Source organism: Rousettus aegyptiacus, unplaced genomic scaffold, assembly GCF_014176215.1.
Source record: "Rousettus aegyptiacus isolate mRouAeg1 unplaced genomic scaffold, mRouAeg1.p scaffold_m13_p_3, whole genome shotgun sequence".
Classification (NCBI taxonomy): domain Eukaryota; kingdom Metazoa; phylum Chordata; class Mammalia; order Chiroptera; family Pteropodidae; genus Rousettus; species Rousettus aegyptiacus.
Genome location: NW_023416306.1, coordinates 109088154 through 109103796, shown reverse-complemented (window position 1 = coordinate 109103796; position 15643 = coordinate 109088154). Strand labels below are relative to the sequence as shown.

Below are 15643 nucleotides of genomic sequence, written 5' to 3'. Positions count from 1 at the left end.
GGGAACAGAGAAATGGGTGTTAGCTGGAGACAGAAGTGGGATCAAGAGAAGAGTTTTTTAAGATGGGAGGCTTGTCAGTGTGTTTCTCTGTGAGTGGAGATGACCCAGTAGAAAAGGGAGCTGATCATTTAAGAGTGAGAGGGAGAATTTCTAAAGCAACATCCTCACATAGGTAAACAATCAACCTCAGGTGGTTTATCCTCAGCAGGAGGGCAAGGAGTGGGTGCTGATGCTGGTAGCTTTGCACATACATAGCTATACCATATCCAGCATACGTAACATATACCTATATCCATATGTATGGGTGGACGGGAATCTGTGGGAGTACTTTTTTGATTGCTTCCATTCTCTCTGAAGTAGAAAGCAATATCATTAGCTGAGAGTGAGGATGGGGAAAAGGTGCTTGGAGGTTTAAGGTGTAAGGACAAGGTAAGAGGCAGGGTCTAGGGAGAGTAGGAGAGCGGATGGACCAGGGAGGATCACTGTGGTCGCCCGGCAGCATTGCGGTCATGAATTAAAGTGAGATCCATCGGCAGGGTGGGTCTCACTTTAGATCTGCGGTCATGAATTAAAGTGAGACCCATCGGCAGGGTGTCTTTTTCTCTAGCCACTTCAGCTGCTGGGTTCAGGCGCAGAGTAGGAAGAGGGTTGGGTTTAACTAGGGTTGGGGATTTGCAAAGTGAATATGACCCCCCCCCAAAAAAAAATGGGTTAGGGAGTTGAAGGTGTACATAAGAGGGTAATTATGAAGATCGACTGTGGAATTTAAGCTGAATGACAACAGAAATGAGGACATGAGGGACTAATGACCGTGAACAGAAAAAAAGAACAAAGGATTGTTGGTCCCAGTGGAAGGCAAAAACCAAATAGATATTCTCATCATAGCATACCTTCTTAAAGCTTAAAGGCCTAAAACATAAATTTGAGAAAGTTTAATTTTAAACTACCCCATTGTAGATATTGAAAGCATCCAGGAATATTTGGGGAAACATCACTAATGTTTTGAGTGGTATGCCATTCTGTCATGAGCAGGAAATAGGTCCAGATATGCCCATTTTGTCATTTATTTTATAAGGTCAGTCATACTTACTATTTAAAATAATTTATTTAAGGTTATTTATATTTAGCATTTCAAAATAAACACCTTACACATACTATATATATGCGTGTGTGTGTATACATACATAATTCTTTTATTTATGGGAAGTTCGACTCACTTTCTCAAAAAAAAAAATCCTGTTTGAGAGTCATCATTTTAGTCATTTCCGGTAACATAATTATATTAACAATTTAGAGAAGGAATTTGTCAGTTTGAGGTGAAAACAAAAATGAAAGTAGAGTAAGGTTGCTCCAAGAATAGCTCTTTAATGGCATTTGTCACTATTGATGATCAAGACTCGAGATAGAGTATGTTCTACCTTCACAGTGTTTGACAGTTGCTAAAAATGGCAATGTCAGAGAGTCTTTGAGGTCATCATTAATTCATTCATCCCCTCTTTTCAACCCGTTCTTCCTTGAACACCAGGGAGCATTATGTCCAGCTGAGCCTTCCTTAGAAATGCTTGCTTCCTGTGTGTGTGCCTTTACCGTCTTCAAGTCCTTTCTTCACTCAAAAGAATTAGCTGTCTTGGAATTGAGATTGTGGAATTGGCTGGAATATTAGAGGTTATTTCACCTTTCCTCAAACTGGATGAACAAATACCTTCTTCCTTTTTCCTAGCAGCGCATTTCCTACCTCTGATTATCCACCACAGTTCTGGATGACAGGCACGCCTTTCTGTGCATGCAACTCGCATCCTAGATTCAGACGATTTGAACCATTTTCAGTTCAAATCTGTAACTCCTACCATCAGCTCTGATTTTGCTCTATAGAGCCACATAAAACTACTCCAGTCTCTTGTGGCAGCCCTTTAAATATTGAAGGGTGCCATCTCATCCTGTCCTCTTCCCAGTTCTTTGTCGTCATATTAAAGCTTTGTACTGCCTTCAACCATCACAGGAGTGTTTCAAGTTTCTTCACCATCTAGAACATTCTTCTGAAGAGTAGCTTCCATTGGTCAGTGTTCAGCCCAAAGCTGACCCAGAATGAACAGGAACTGCAGTGTGGTGTGGTCAGAGCAGGCAAATCAGCTCTCCGTGTCCTCATGCCAGGAGGTATAAGTTAACATAGATTCAAAAAATCTCTACAAAAAGCAATGGCTTCTCAGCCACCTATCTGGAAATCAGAAACAGAACATCGAAATGAACAACGTCAGAGAATGTGATTTTGGGTGAAAACCCATCTCTCAACCTCTCAAAAGGAATTAGAGTAACTTATTTGGTGACCGCCTCTCACTGTGTCCTCCGCTAGACACTTAGGAACAAGGCTGACGGAAGCTCTTACCTCTAAGTCAGACAACTTGACTGTGAACATAGGAGAATGTCTTTACTTTCTTTCAGAAGCTGATAACTTGTCTTTTTAAAAATGGAAGTCTAACTCTCTTTACTCTTGCCATCATCCAAGATTTTATTATTGTGCTGCTTTTCTTTGTTAGTATGCTCCGTAATTTCATCCACTTGGGTTGCTTCAACCATCACCCCACTGATCATCATTACCTCTAAACCCAACCTTCTCCCTACTTACAGCTTTGCATTTTCCAACTGCCTTTTGGCAGCATGCAGTGCAGATGATAAAAAAGACCCACAAATCAGTTAAGTGCCAACAAAAGGATCAAGTGTCTGAATATTGAGAGAGAGCATGAGTTTTATTGAAGACCGGGAGCCTGGAGGAGGTTACATAATTTTGGGGTAAAAGGCTATGGGCACATAAGATAGGTAAGGTCAGGATCTTCTGGTCTCCTGAAAATACCATCTTAATCTAGCTCGAGAGAGGTGCAGAGAGTATGTACCTGGGGGCAGACATTTAATGAAGTAGTCTTCATATACACCCACCACTCTGAACTTGAAGAAAGGACTTCAATAGAGATAAGGTATAAAGGTTTACCTCTTAGAACGAGAAGAATGATAAAAACAAAATTCATTCAGCTGAAACTGCTTTCCTATAAAGACAAAGGGATCAAAATCTTCCTCATTCTTCTTTGAGGAAATGTGTACCTAAGAATATTCTCAGGGCTCCTGCTACTGACGCTCCCTGTGGCTGTACTTTTCCTTGGGAGGATATGATAGGATATGAAGCTTGCTTCTTCCCACATAGTGCAAACTTATGAAGCTCATTAAACCAAAACACCGAGGAATGAGCAGCTGGCAGTTCTGATAAAACTTGACACTTGACCCTGAAAAAGTACTCCTGAAAAATCAATATGGAAGAAATCAAAAAGAATTACCAACCTCAAACCTCAAATTTAGATTGCATTTGGCTCTGGTAATACTTACCTGATTACAATGGCTTAAACGTATTGAAAGTTAAATCTCACATGTAAAAGAAGTCTAAAGACATCTGGTCCAGGACCAGTGTGGTTGCTGCTAATTAGAGACCCTCACTCCTGAGGCTGGAACTCAGGATAGTAAGGAATTCAGGAGATGAAGGAGGGGTCCAAAAGTGGTCTTGACTTCATGAGCGTTGACCTTTCTTCCTTAGCCATTCCATGAATGGGCAGAAGGTACAGCATGCTCAGGGCTATTCAGTCTGATGTTCCATGGCTTAGGGAACTGGCTTTTGACAGCTATTACCCTGTCTGCATCACAGAACATTGGGTTTTTCAGACCATCCATGAGAGCCACAGTTTTCTTTAACTTAAGAAAGACAATAGACAATTTAATTGCTACCGTGTCACTCTATGCTGATATTTGAAAATGCCAACTCACCTAGCCCTTGTAAAATATAATTTAATTCAAGTATGTAAGATACTGAGGGGAAAAACAACTTTCAAATATTGACTGAATTCTACTGCAGTTTAATCTTCTTGCTGCCACTTTGAAATTTCTAAACCTAGCCCAGCTTCAAAAAAAAAAAAAATGAGTAATGCCCATTTATAGGGCATTTCCAAACCATTTCAGAGGGCATGGGAGATGTTTGGTCTCTGCCCATGCATGTCAATTAACACTGAAAAACATGTTGTCTTATAAATGTCATTCTTAAAACTGGCTTTGAAAGGAAACGTGTAGAGTGCTCAGCAGGTCAGTGACAAAATCCGATGTCATAGTAACCAAAACTTTGTTAGTTTTGCCTGCTATGTATTAAAGGACACGTGTCCCAAAACTTAGAGTGGAAACCTTAATTGCTTTATCAGTTTGAAGAAGAAAAAACCTACCTTTGACAATCTTGAAATGTCGAGTTCTGACATCCGTTTGCTAAGATAATCCTGAATCCTTTGGTAAAATGGAAAATGATTATTGTAGGTCCTTCAGAAATATCTGCAACAATTACATGCCTATATCTAAGCACAGAGTGTATCGATCTTCAGCCTCTCTGATGATAGCCTTCTTATAGGGATACAGTTTTATCTGGATAAATACGTGCGTCCAATGTCCAATGAGTGCGTCTATTTTAATTATTACTGAATTTCATATGCATGTTCATCTACTTTTCAACTCAGATCTAACTGGCTCAAAAGCCCTGACGCTGATTCTGACCAGCTCTTCCGTATGGTGGCAGAAGTCTTCATCCTGTGGTGTAAATCTCACGTAAGGACACAAGTGGGCCCTGGATTTAGAGAGGGCTGTGAAAGGTACAGTCCTTGGAAAACTGTCTTGTAATTTTTGCTTTTTCATTTCCTCCCCACTTAGAACTTCAAGAGGGAAGAGCAAAATTTTGTGATTCAGAATGAAATTAATAATTTGGCATTTTTAACTGGAGACAGCAAAAGCAAGATGTCAAAAGTAAGTCCTGAGAAATCAGTTCCAAAGACTCCTCAACCTTGACCTAAGCTGTGTGTCTCGGATATATGAAAGGATTAGCCCTGTACTGCATTTAGGTCAAACCACCAAAACCAACAGTGTCTACTGTTGTTTCCTTGAGAATGAGCTGGAAGAAACTGCTCTCGAATAAGCATGGTCATCACATTTTATGAATAAATAGCTGCTTATATGTCAAAAAGTTTATGTTTCAAGACGCCTAAGGCATTGAAGAGGTCATCAAAACAAAGGCTGCTGTCAATAGTTTTAAAATAGAACTACTTCCCATGTAGTAAAGCTATAAATATATACATGCCAAGTCACCTTTTGATTAGCTAAAAGGAAATGACCATGCTTTGAAGAGTTTGTTAGCACATTCTCACAGTATACTTGTTTTCCTCCTATCTGGAACATTCAGTAGGTGCTTTATTTCAGCTGCACCACCCTCTTAATGCCTTCTGTTTATTTTCCATGTGAGTTGCATTCAGAAACCCAGGCATTTGTCCATCTTCCCGCAAGAAGTGTTTGAAAGGGGTATACGGAACATCTGTCTGAAAAAAGAGCCGCCTGTGGGGAAATGTATAGCAGGAATACAAGAGGGGGTCAGCTCTGTACAGTGAGGCTTTGCTATTTCGATTGGAGAGAATTCTCAGACACTTTTCAGGCATACACACAAGCAAGGCTTACTTAAATGTGATGTTTCGTTACCAGCTGTATGGCTTACCTTTGTTTTGGTTCCCTTGAGAAGTGTGCCTCAATGAGGGTTGACTGTATATGTCAAGTGTAAGTGACACATGATACCTGAGACGTCCACCTCTCATTGCTGGCACAATGCTACCTCGGAGGAATGTGGAAGTGGCGTGTGCATGGGGACCCCTCAGAAGAGAAAATCAGTCTGGAAAGATGACCATCATGAGTATGTAGTGAAGCCCTTGGGGTATCTTTCAAGTATCCATTTGGGATGGAAGGCCTGTATACGTGGAGCTACAGATAAGAGGCTGGTATGACACCAAAAGTCCACCCTCAAAACTTCACCATATGTGGTAGCTCGGGTCAGCTGCAGTCACTCTAACTTTCCACCCCTTCCATCTTTTAGCTATGTTGACACTAACACTACTCCAGTGCCTAAAAATTGACTCTTAAAGTTTAGAATCTGATATACACTACTTTATTAAGTTTGATAAATAAAATTTATCAATAAAGTAAATTTTATTTTGTTAATTCAAAATAAAATACAAAGGGGAGTGATCAGAAGTATATCTTCACATTCAAGAGGAATCTTTGCTGCAAAGGAACTTTACTTATAGTAGATCTTTTTGTGTTTTAGTTAACTTTTGATTTTCCAAAATCCATTTTGCATTCAACTTTTAGCAATCACATCTGCTATCCACGTGAGGTACATAAGGTAGGATTTTTCAGATTCCTGGACATTTATCTTAAAGTCCTTTGACCCCATCCACCTAAATTCTGGGCAGATTTTATGTGACTTTTAACTTAGTCGATCCCTTAGCTCAGGACTGAACCAGCCAGCATTCATTGTCATTGTCAGCGGATGGCAGCAAAGCAATGGGAATGACTCTGATACAGGATTCGGATCCCAGAGGAGTAGAAATGGCAAAGACATCTCAACCGTCAGGTGATGAGTGGATACTGAGGGTCTTTGGGTTTACACTTGGAAAGAGACGAGGTGACAAAGAATGACATTTCAAAACCTACTAACAAGCTAACCTGAAATAGAGTTCATTCACATCACTGAATGAGGAAGAGGGTATCTTGTCAGAGGATGATCATATTCAGAAACCTCACATCTCCCTTGTTGATAAGGTTGGTCTACAGGAGTAAATGCTTTCATTTCGTTTCCATTGGTATTGATTCTGAGACTAATGGGATAAGGTCAAAGTTACAGTGTCACGGACATAAGGACACTTCCTAGATGTTATATAATAACGTGCCATGCTCCTCAGGGTAACAAGTGTTCCTATTGTTCCTGTTGCCTCAGTTGGGACACAAAATGTAGTGGTAAATAGGACTAGACACAGAAAGGAAGCTAAATCCTACTCTTGGTCCAGCTGTTGACTGGAGGTACAGCCCTACGTCATTCACGTACCTCCTCCTCTGGGACTCAATTCATCAATCCATAGAATGGGGTTCAGCTTACTATCTGACTCTTCTAGAAAGTTCTGTTTAAAAGTCAGTTTCAAACTGCTTCTCAAGGATAAAATAATATTGTATAAATGCAGTGTGTTATTTCAGACAGAGAGATACCGTGTCTTCAAAACAGCAACTCATAGCCATTTCCGGTCATTTTTGGATGTAGAATTACATATTGAGAGGCTGGGGAAGGACTATTCTTCTATATTATCAATCGAATCCCCATTGTCTTTGCCTCCCTGACATTAGAGGTTCTCTCTGCTACCTGATCTGAATGGTCACCTGTCACTTGTGCTTGCTTTTATCTCCACTCTCAATTGAATTCTGGTGTTGTATAAATGAAATCGGCCTCGGTACATATGGCAGCCATTGCAGAGATGCGTGTACTGGCACGCTGCATGCCCACACACACTGTACTCGCCGTTACGAATGGAAAGGAAGCGGAAAAAAAAAATGCAGTGGGCCACACTGTTCGTAATTGATTAACCGAAGGTCGTTTCAAAGATGTGTTATTTTTCTGGCAGCTAAAGCAGATTTTTTTTTGGAGCTCATTGTATATTTTGTTTATATAACGCTGGTTTGCAATTATATGTTAAGCTAAATGTAACTAAGCTGAGCAAGTGTTTTTTGTTTCGTTTTGCTTTGCTTTGCTTTTAAACTTGTTTTGTTTTCTGGAAAAATGGCAGCAGCTTCCTCGGAGGGCAATGGTAAGTTAGAATGCATTTAGCCCAAGAAATGCCAGTTCTTTGACCAAGATTATAACAATGAAAGAGTTGTGATGCAGGAAATATTAGAGTGCCTTCTCGTTTAAAGCTACCCCATCCCCCCAACCCCCACCCCCACCCCATGAGTAATTTCAGTGCACTGAAAAGGGGCAGGGAAGAGAATAGATGTCTGAGTTTTTTAAGAGTATTCAGAATTACGTGTATGAGTTTTCTTGCTCCAATCACTCCCCTAGTGCTCTTTCTCCCTCCCTCCCCGCTCATTCCCTCCAGACACTACCTTTTTTTCACTTTTATTTTTTTCCCTTTGTTTTTGCACTTGTGGAGCTCTAGTGCGCTCTCTCGATCTCTCCCTCCCTCTCTCCTTTTCCTCTTGTTCTTTCCTTCTCCGTCTGCCCCTTCTCCCTCTTCACCTCTCTCATCCCTTAAAAGTCTGTTTTTTTTCTTAAGTTACACATAAAATCATCTGTTTACTCATAAACTACTGGAGGAAATGAAATGATTTTGAAGATACAGAATTCCTAAATTTCTGTTTAGAAAATAAACAGCTTCAGGGAACTTGAAAAGAAAAAGCATTTTCAGCATTAGTGAGTTAACTAATCTTAGCAATATGTGAGGAAAAAAATAAAATTAGAAGCATGTAGGAGCCTTTGACCTAAGGTAAATGTAAAGGTCACAGCATGAGAAGGGATATGCTCCATCCTTCAGGCTGTGGGGTGATCCTGAACCACTTTGGAGATTCCTAGAGTACTTTTTTATTTTTTTAAGTAAACCTTTTAGCAGAAGCACACCCATTGTTCCTTAGCTTGGGTCTGTCCTCTCTTTTTTTTTCTTTTTTTCTTTTTTAATAAAATTATCAATCGATTATAATCGATATACAATATTTTATTAGTTTTAGGTGAACAGCATAGTGATTAGATGTTTATATATTTTTGTAACCACAGGTATGCCAGAGGTGATTATGTGGTGGGCGGAAGGAAGAAAGAAAATTGGGGTCATTGGTTACATGATAGACTGTGCGCAGCCTACCCAGGGGCAAGGAGGGAGGATGGAGGAGAGACTTTAAGTCTAAAGTGTTCATATGGATGGCCAGATCTGAAGACCACCTGGGTCTCAGTGTCACACACTCTGGAAGGCTGGTCTCTGAGATGACCTCGGCCCAGGGGTGCATTGCTTGATATGGGTATAATTCCTTGTGACCAAATTAACCTCCATCCTAACCTCCCATTCACCTTTCATGCCATGATCAGCCGGCTTCTAGATCAGTTGAGTTTCTGTTGTGTTGGCTGAGAAACGGGGGCTAAGAAGCTATGACTAACATGTGGTACCTTAATGTCGTGGACCCCTGCTTTAACTGACTGACTCTTCTCCTTGTTTCTTTTCTTTTGTCTTTCCACACAGGCCATGCAAGTAAAGGTACAGGTCAAATGCATGACGTGTCTTTTCTTGTTCTAGTATTAGAGGTGCCAGGCTCTGGCCACCCTCGGCATTGTGATCACCATGGGGGTGGTACAGAATGGAATTTCTCACCTGGAGGTCCCCCAGGCCTGCTCCAGGGAAGACAACTGCCTGTCAAAGAGTGAATGTAGGCCCACCCACCCTTGGAATGGGGAAGCCGGGGAAGCCAGCCAAGCCTCGCCCTAACCGAGGTCTCCTTGCTATCTCTGCTCCCTTGCCCAGCCGCCCACTCTGCAGCCAGCTCACTTACAAAGATAGGGACACTGGCAGGGCCTGAGAACCCAGGAGACTCACTCCTCCACTGTGCCATGCAGGGTCAGAATCTATTTGCTGTCAGTGGTCCCAACCCTTTCACCCTATACGTTTCTGCGTCTTGTACGAGGTTCCCATGAGTCAGAGAGTTTTCCAAGGACTAAACTCCAGGATTTGAAATCAGCAGATAACCATGATTTTTTTGCACAAAATATACATATGGTGGAATAAACCCTGAAAATTTTCCAGTGACTCATACAGTTATTACCTGGAAATATTTCTCTATCTCTTCATTAAGATTAAGAGCGCTGCCTTTGTCCCAAGCGCTCTTCCCTAAGGTAGGTGGCAGAGGCTGGAGGTCTGAAGGACTGGGCCACATGGAGCTCTCAGAAAGGGAAAATAGAGCCATGGCCAGATAACCTTGGGTCTAGATGTTGACTCAGACACATACGTGTTGTGTGGCCTTGAAAAATCACTTAACTTTTCTGAGCATCATGTTCTCATTTATAAAACTGACTTGTTCCTGTCTCAGCGTTGTTGGGAGGATTAGAAATGTTTGGTTTAAGTAGCAGCACATTAGAGTCATATCATATATGCAGCATTTGTACTAAGAACGTGAGATTGGCCAAATAAAATAGAATGAGCAAGAAATTATTTAAATTATGTATCAAATCCACAGTTACATTTTACATATTCACTGGACTGCATACTGCGTGTTACAATATACCTTTTACATTTATCTACACAAAACTGGGTTCTGTTCTTCTAAATGGTTTGAAGCATTTTCAAGGGCGATTTAGACTATAAGTGAGTTTTGCCTTAGCATTCTACACCTGAGGTAGAACATGTGAGGAACCTTGTAAGCACCCGGTAAATGACGGAATTCTTGTGGTCTTTGTGTGAACGAATTTTCTGCTGTGTTCTGGAACACATGAAGCCGCTGCCTTTTAGCCTCATCATCTCCCCTCGCCCCACTCATATTTCTCATGGCCCCCTCCCATCACTGTCCTGGGTCTGCCCCGCTGTTTTGGAGCACCAGGCACAGGTGCCTTGCAACCAGTAGGATTCTCTGCCAGTGTTGGGTGACTGACTGGGTTTTGCTGGTCAGAGGGCTTTGCTGAGGTTTCTGTGATGTAACCACCTGATGGTACAGCTCCCACAAGTTGGGTAAAAGAATTCACATCCATTTTAAGAGTGTCCACTTGTCCATTAATAATTACGAACTTCTTTTACATTTTGGGGAGTCATTTAAAGAGACCAGTCCCAAAACAGTGTTAATTTTGACCCTCCTTCTCTCAGAAGGCCAATCCCTTATAAAATGAATTCTGCTCCAGCCCAGGGTCCTGGGTCTTACATGCCAATTCCATGGGCGGCTTCTGATCTCCCCGCCGTTCCCAGAGCCCTGCGGCTCATTGTAAACTGGGGTGCTGCCACCTCGTTACTGCAAACACTCCATGGGCACCTCACAAAGCCAAGCTTTGCTCCCGGGCTTCCTTTTCTGCTTCTGGCTAACCCAACGCTCCCACACTTCCAGCAAGTGCCCATTCAGCCGAGGCAGAGTCCGACAAGTGAGGTGCCACACTGGCAGCTTTGCTCTTTCAGAGCTTGACACCATGAAGATTAGGTCACTGCAGTGCCTCGTTTCCTCGAAAACGCCCACCCCAATGCAGATCCCTCCCTGCCACCATGTGCTGTGGATGCTGAGGGCTCTTGGTTGGTTGCCTCAGTTGAGTGCCTTGGATTCTCCTCTGAAACTTACTGCTTCACTGGATGAATTCTCCCTGCAAGCCATGGGGAAGTATAAGCAAAAGAGAGGCAGACTCTCAGGGACTTGGGGAGTTCCAGCTTCTCCCACCTTTCCTCGATCAGATCCCAGAGCAGCTTTATGTGGGGATTTCCCTTTTCCTGTGAGAATGTGCATTACTTCAGCTTAGAAGCCGAGTGCGAGGCCAGTGCTCCAAAACACCAACCTCAGCCCTAGAAACAGAACTGTCCTGTGCCAGATGCTCTTTCACGTGCTTCCTGACACCCCAGCATCAGGATTATCAGTTCTTTTCTGAAAGTCATTTTATCGGTAATCAAATCATCCTTTTTTGAAAAATACCAGTTTTGTTTGTTCATTCAGTCTGGGAGTGAGTGAGCAAAGACTAGGTGTCGTTGTGTGTGTCTGGTCACGGGGTTCTGTGAGCATGCACACAGGGGAGGGCTCGGATTTTTATGGCCACCTAGTTGTCTTTGTTTAATACACTCCCTTTACTGTCCTTTGAAACGTAAAGGCCTGACCTGTATCGACAGGGCCATGTGGAGGCGGGCTGCCTCCGAAGTGAGGCAGTTCCTTTCAGAATCACTGAACCCCTCTGTTTATTTCAACCTCATCTCCTAGTCTGGAGGACAGGATCAGGAACGGAAGAAGACCAAGCGAAGGGGAGACTTGTATTCCATCCAGACCTCCCTCATCGTGGCCGCACTCAAGAAAATGCTGCCCATTGGTTTGAACATGTGCACCCCAGGCGATCAGGAGCTGATCTCCCTCGCGAAATCACGATACAGCCATGTAAGTCGCCCATCTGTTTTGGCTGAGTGTGTAAGGTGGTGAGAGATGCTCAGTCCTCTTTGGGGTGGAGGGTGGGGGCAGGTGAACAGAAACCAAGGTGCACAGAGGCAACACACCCTCATCTTTAAAGCCGGTTTGGGAGTTTGTCCGTGCCCTTTGGGACAAGTCTCTGTAATGTCTCTTGTTCTTGTTTTAAGATCTCAGCAAAACTGTCCCCTGGCCGGATGTCCATACTTTCCTGCGCCCTGCTTTAAATTTCCGTAGTGACCTCTAGGAATAAAATTGAACATCTCTTTCCACAGAGGGACACAGACGAAGAGGTGAAGGAACATCTGCGGAATAACTTGCACTTGCAGGAAAAGGTGATACAGCAGTCGGAGAACTCACGCAGGCTGTCCTCTGGCTGCAGGGTGCCCCCCTCTCGCTTAATCTGCTCGTATTTCTAAAATGTGTTCTAAAAATCAGTCTCAGAGCACTTGTGTTAAATTGCTAGGACTAGCTCTCTGCTCTTATTTTTTTTTTTTTTTTGGTTGTCCCCCTTAAGGTTTGTTCCTCCTTTTGCTGTTAAAAGAATATTCAGAGAGGTGTCCAGTAAAGCATGTCGTCCTCCTCCCACTGTGTGAGCTGACAGCCACCCATAGCAGGGGGTTAGATTAGGCCTCAGGATGTACTGACTGTGAGGCTTGTTAAACAGTGAAGAGCATACCTGGGGGAAGCTTTGGCACCTCCTGCTCGAGAGATTTGAAAACTAAGTAACTTTGTACCTGAGTTGGTATAATCAAAAAAAAAAAATCAAGACAAATTTTGATTCCAAAGGCTATTCGATATTTTTCCAGGCCTGCAAATCTGAACAGCTCTTTCCTCAGATACGTTATGCCCTCTTGTTTCCATCCAAAATATACATGATTGGTAGAAAAAAGATACTACAAAAAAGGCAGTGAAAAGAAATCTAAAGTGCCAGAAAAAAAGAAGACACACTAAACCATAGTATTGAGGAGAAATTGATACAGTTGAGAAAACTCATGAAGTATGTAGGTTTTGCATTTTGGGGGTTTTTTGTTTGTTTTTTGTATTTTGGGGGCCGGGGTTTCTAATAACCTCAAAGAAAGATGGGGATCTAATTTCTTAAGTTGCACATAAATGCAGAGGAAGAAACTTACATAAAATTACCCTTGAATCTGTGAAACATGAGAATCTCCTGGAAAGACAACCATGAAACCATTTGAAAGGTACTCACCCCCTACAATATAGACTGAGATGCCAGTAAATAAAACTCCTTCTGGAGACCAGCTCATATTGAAAAAGTGCAAAGGAAATCTACCACTATTATAAAGTCAGAAAATGAAACAAAAGGGAGAATTCAAGCCTAAGGAATTGCAGAGAAGAATTTTAAAATAAGTATGGTTAAAATATTTAAAGAGAGAAAGGTAGAAATCGAATTCATTAATCAAAGCTTGGGTATTTTTTTTGTTTAAGAAGAGGGAAGATGTTATTGAAAAAGCCCTCATAGTGATTACAAAAATTAAAAATAACCATTGAAATTAAAAATCCAGTGTATGGGGTAAAAAATAGGCTAGACATAGCTGAAAAGAGAATTTAGAAATTGAATGATTGCTTTAAAGAAATTGTAATGCAGCACAAAGAAAAGGATGGAAAATATGACTGAAAAGTTAAGGGATGTATGGGCTAGAATGAGAGGTTTCTACATTGCATCTACAGTGTTCCAGAAGATAATAGAGAAAATGAGAAAGAGGCAATAGTAGACGAAAGTCTTGATTGCTATGGAACCATGCTAGGAGTAAAAGGCTTTTTTTCGGAGCAAGAGATATTGGAGATGGTTCATCTCGTGTGTGTGCTTCCATTTTCAGTCTGATGACCCAGCTGTAAAGTGGCAGCTGAATCTCTACAAGGATGTGTTGAAGAGTGAAGAACCGTTCAATCCAGAAAGGACAGTGGAACGTGTGCAGAGAATTTCAGCAGCTGTCTTCCACCTGGAGCAGGTAAGGAGCATCTGCCCTGAAGATTGAGGAAGCAAGACTACCCTGGAGAATACAAAGGTCCTCTCTATACTCAGCTCTTAGTTAAGAACACCCTCGTAAGACAAACGAAGAGCCAGGATCATCCCAGCTCACACCCAGGTGTCATCTTGGTGCTTCACTTCATGGTACCAGATTCCTCAGTTCCTTCCCCTCCCCGTATTTAACAGATTTTACCGTTAGCTCAAATGACCCTATCCGTTTGTAAAGCTGCTGTTAAGCAATAAACAGCCAAAAGCAGCTGGGAGAAGAAAAACACCTAAGACCTCCACAAGCTGATTCATCTACTGCTGGGTACCTTTTGCTGACTACAGTTGAGAAATCAGAATTCTTGCAGGGTGGAGAAGTTTTTGTTGCTGGTGACTACCTTCTGCCACCCAGTCAGCCTAGTGTACACCTACCCATGTGATTTCTTTCAGGTGGAGCAGCCTTTGAGGTCCAAGAAGGCAGTGTGGCACAAACTGTTATCAAAGCAGCGGAAACGGGCAGTGGTGGCCTGTTTCAGGATGGCCCCTCTCTACAACCTGCCCAGGCAAGTATTCTGTCATTTCCTCCTGGCTTGTGAGCCAGCGATGGGAATTAAGGTATCCTCCCACAGAATGTGCTCTCTTCTGGCCCTGGCAATCACGATCCAAGAGGTAGAAATTAAGAGTCCTTCACCCATGGAGCCATTACAGTCTGAATATAGTATAATGACCAGCTAAGGCAATCAAGGTAAGCACAGAAAATGAAAACAGATGAGATTTCCTAGTGCCCCATGCCACCTAGCTTACTATTTTGCACTATGATGTCATCCACATAAGCCAGTGGATGCTCTCCAGTTTTACTTACAGGGGATTCTTTGTGAGGATGTAAAGGCACCCTGGAAAAAGGGAAGTGTTTTCAAAAATACTTTACCCTAAATTCCATCAACAGATCAAACACTATTTCTCTGCTCAGGCACTTGAATGGCACCAAAATTACTATGTTTCCCCATCAGGTTCAGAAATGTAACTTGAGAATCCTTTCGTCAGTATATTTTCCTTCAAAATGAAGAAAGGGCACTGTCCCAAGAGGCTGATCATGGGCATGATGCCTTTATCTGGGTATTTCTTTCATACTCTGAAGTTGAAAAACATGTGAAGGCTTTTCTAGAATGTGTGTGAACACACGAACTGTGTCCCATAGGGCAGAGTATCAGTGTTGACTGGGCCAGCACTGACCACTGAGACTGACTCAGTGTCATTGGTAATGTGGTGACAGTCCCATCTTCGACTGGTTGCAGAGTAGCTGAGGTAGGATCTATGATCAACAACCAAGGCTGGTGATTGTCAACCTCTGTGTCATTGACTTTCAAATCTGCTTCGCCCCAGCAGGAAAATTAAATGGCCTAGGACAAGTACATTCTGAATCCCATGCAAATAAATGTGGGTTTTTGTTTTCTGGAATATCCGATAGAGAATTATTTTTATGCCTGACATTTTGCTTTCATCAAATTGTTGCATCTTGGCTGTCATTCGTCCAGAGTGTTTTATAAGCCTGTCTTGAGCCAACTAGCTAACTGAGCTTTCCCGGTCAGGTCTTTGAAGATGGTGCAGAATCATAACCTCTGAGACACACACCTGCTTCTACAAGTCTCTCAAGGAAGCAGTTTAGTG

The 15643-nt window shown here is 42.3% G+C and overlaps 1 protein-coding gene across 1 annotated transcript in view; it reads left to right on the top strand.

Annotated features, from left to right (window-relative positions):
- RYR3 (ryanodine receptor 3) overlaps nucleotides 1-15643 on the top strand; it is a 464873-nt gene that overhangs the window by 407848 nt on the left and 41382 nt on the right. Inside the window, exons 68-74 of the mRNA XM_016160800.2 lie at nucleotides 4536-4623; nucleotides 4726-4818; nucleotides 9108-9122; nucleotides 11800-11970; nucleotides 12273-12332; nucleotides 13839-13970; nucleotides 14426-14538. Of these exons, the coding sequence (XP_016016286.2) occupies nucleotides 4536-4623; nucleotides 4726-4818; nucleotides 9108-9122; nucleotides 11800-11970; nucleotides 12273-12332; nucleotides 13839-13970; nucleotides 14426-14538 (672 nt within the window). The remainder of the gene's footprint in view (nucleotides 1-4535; nucleotides 4624-4725; nucleotides 4819-9107; nucleotides 9123-11799; nucleotides 11971-12272; nucleotides 12333-13838; nucleotides 13971-14425; nucleotides 14539-15643) is intronic.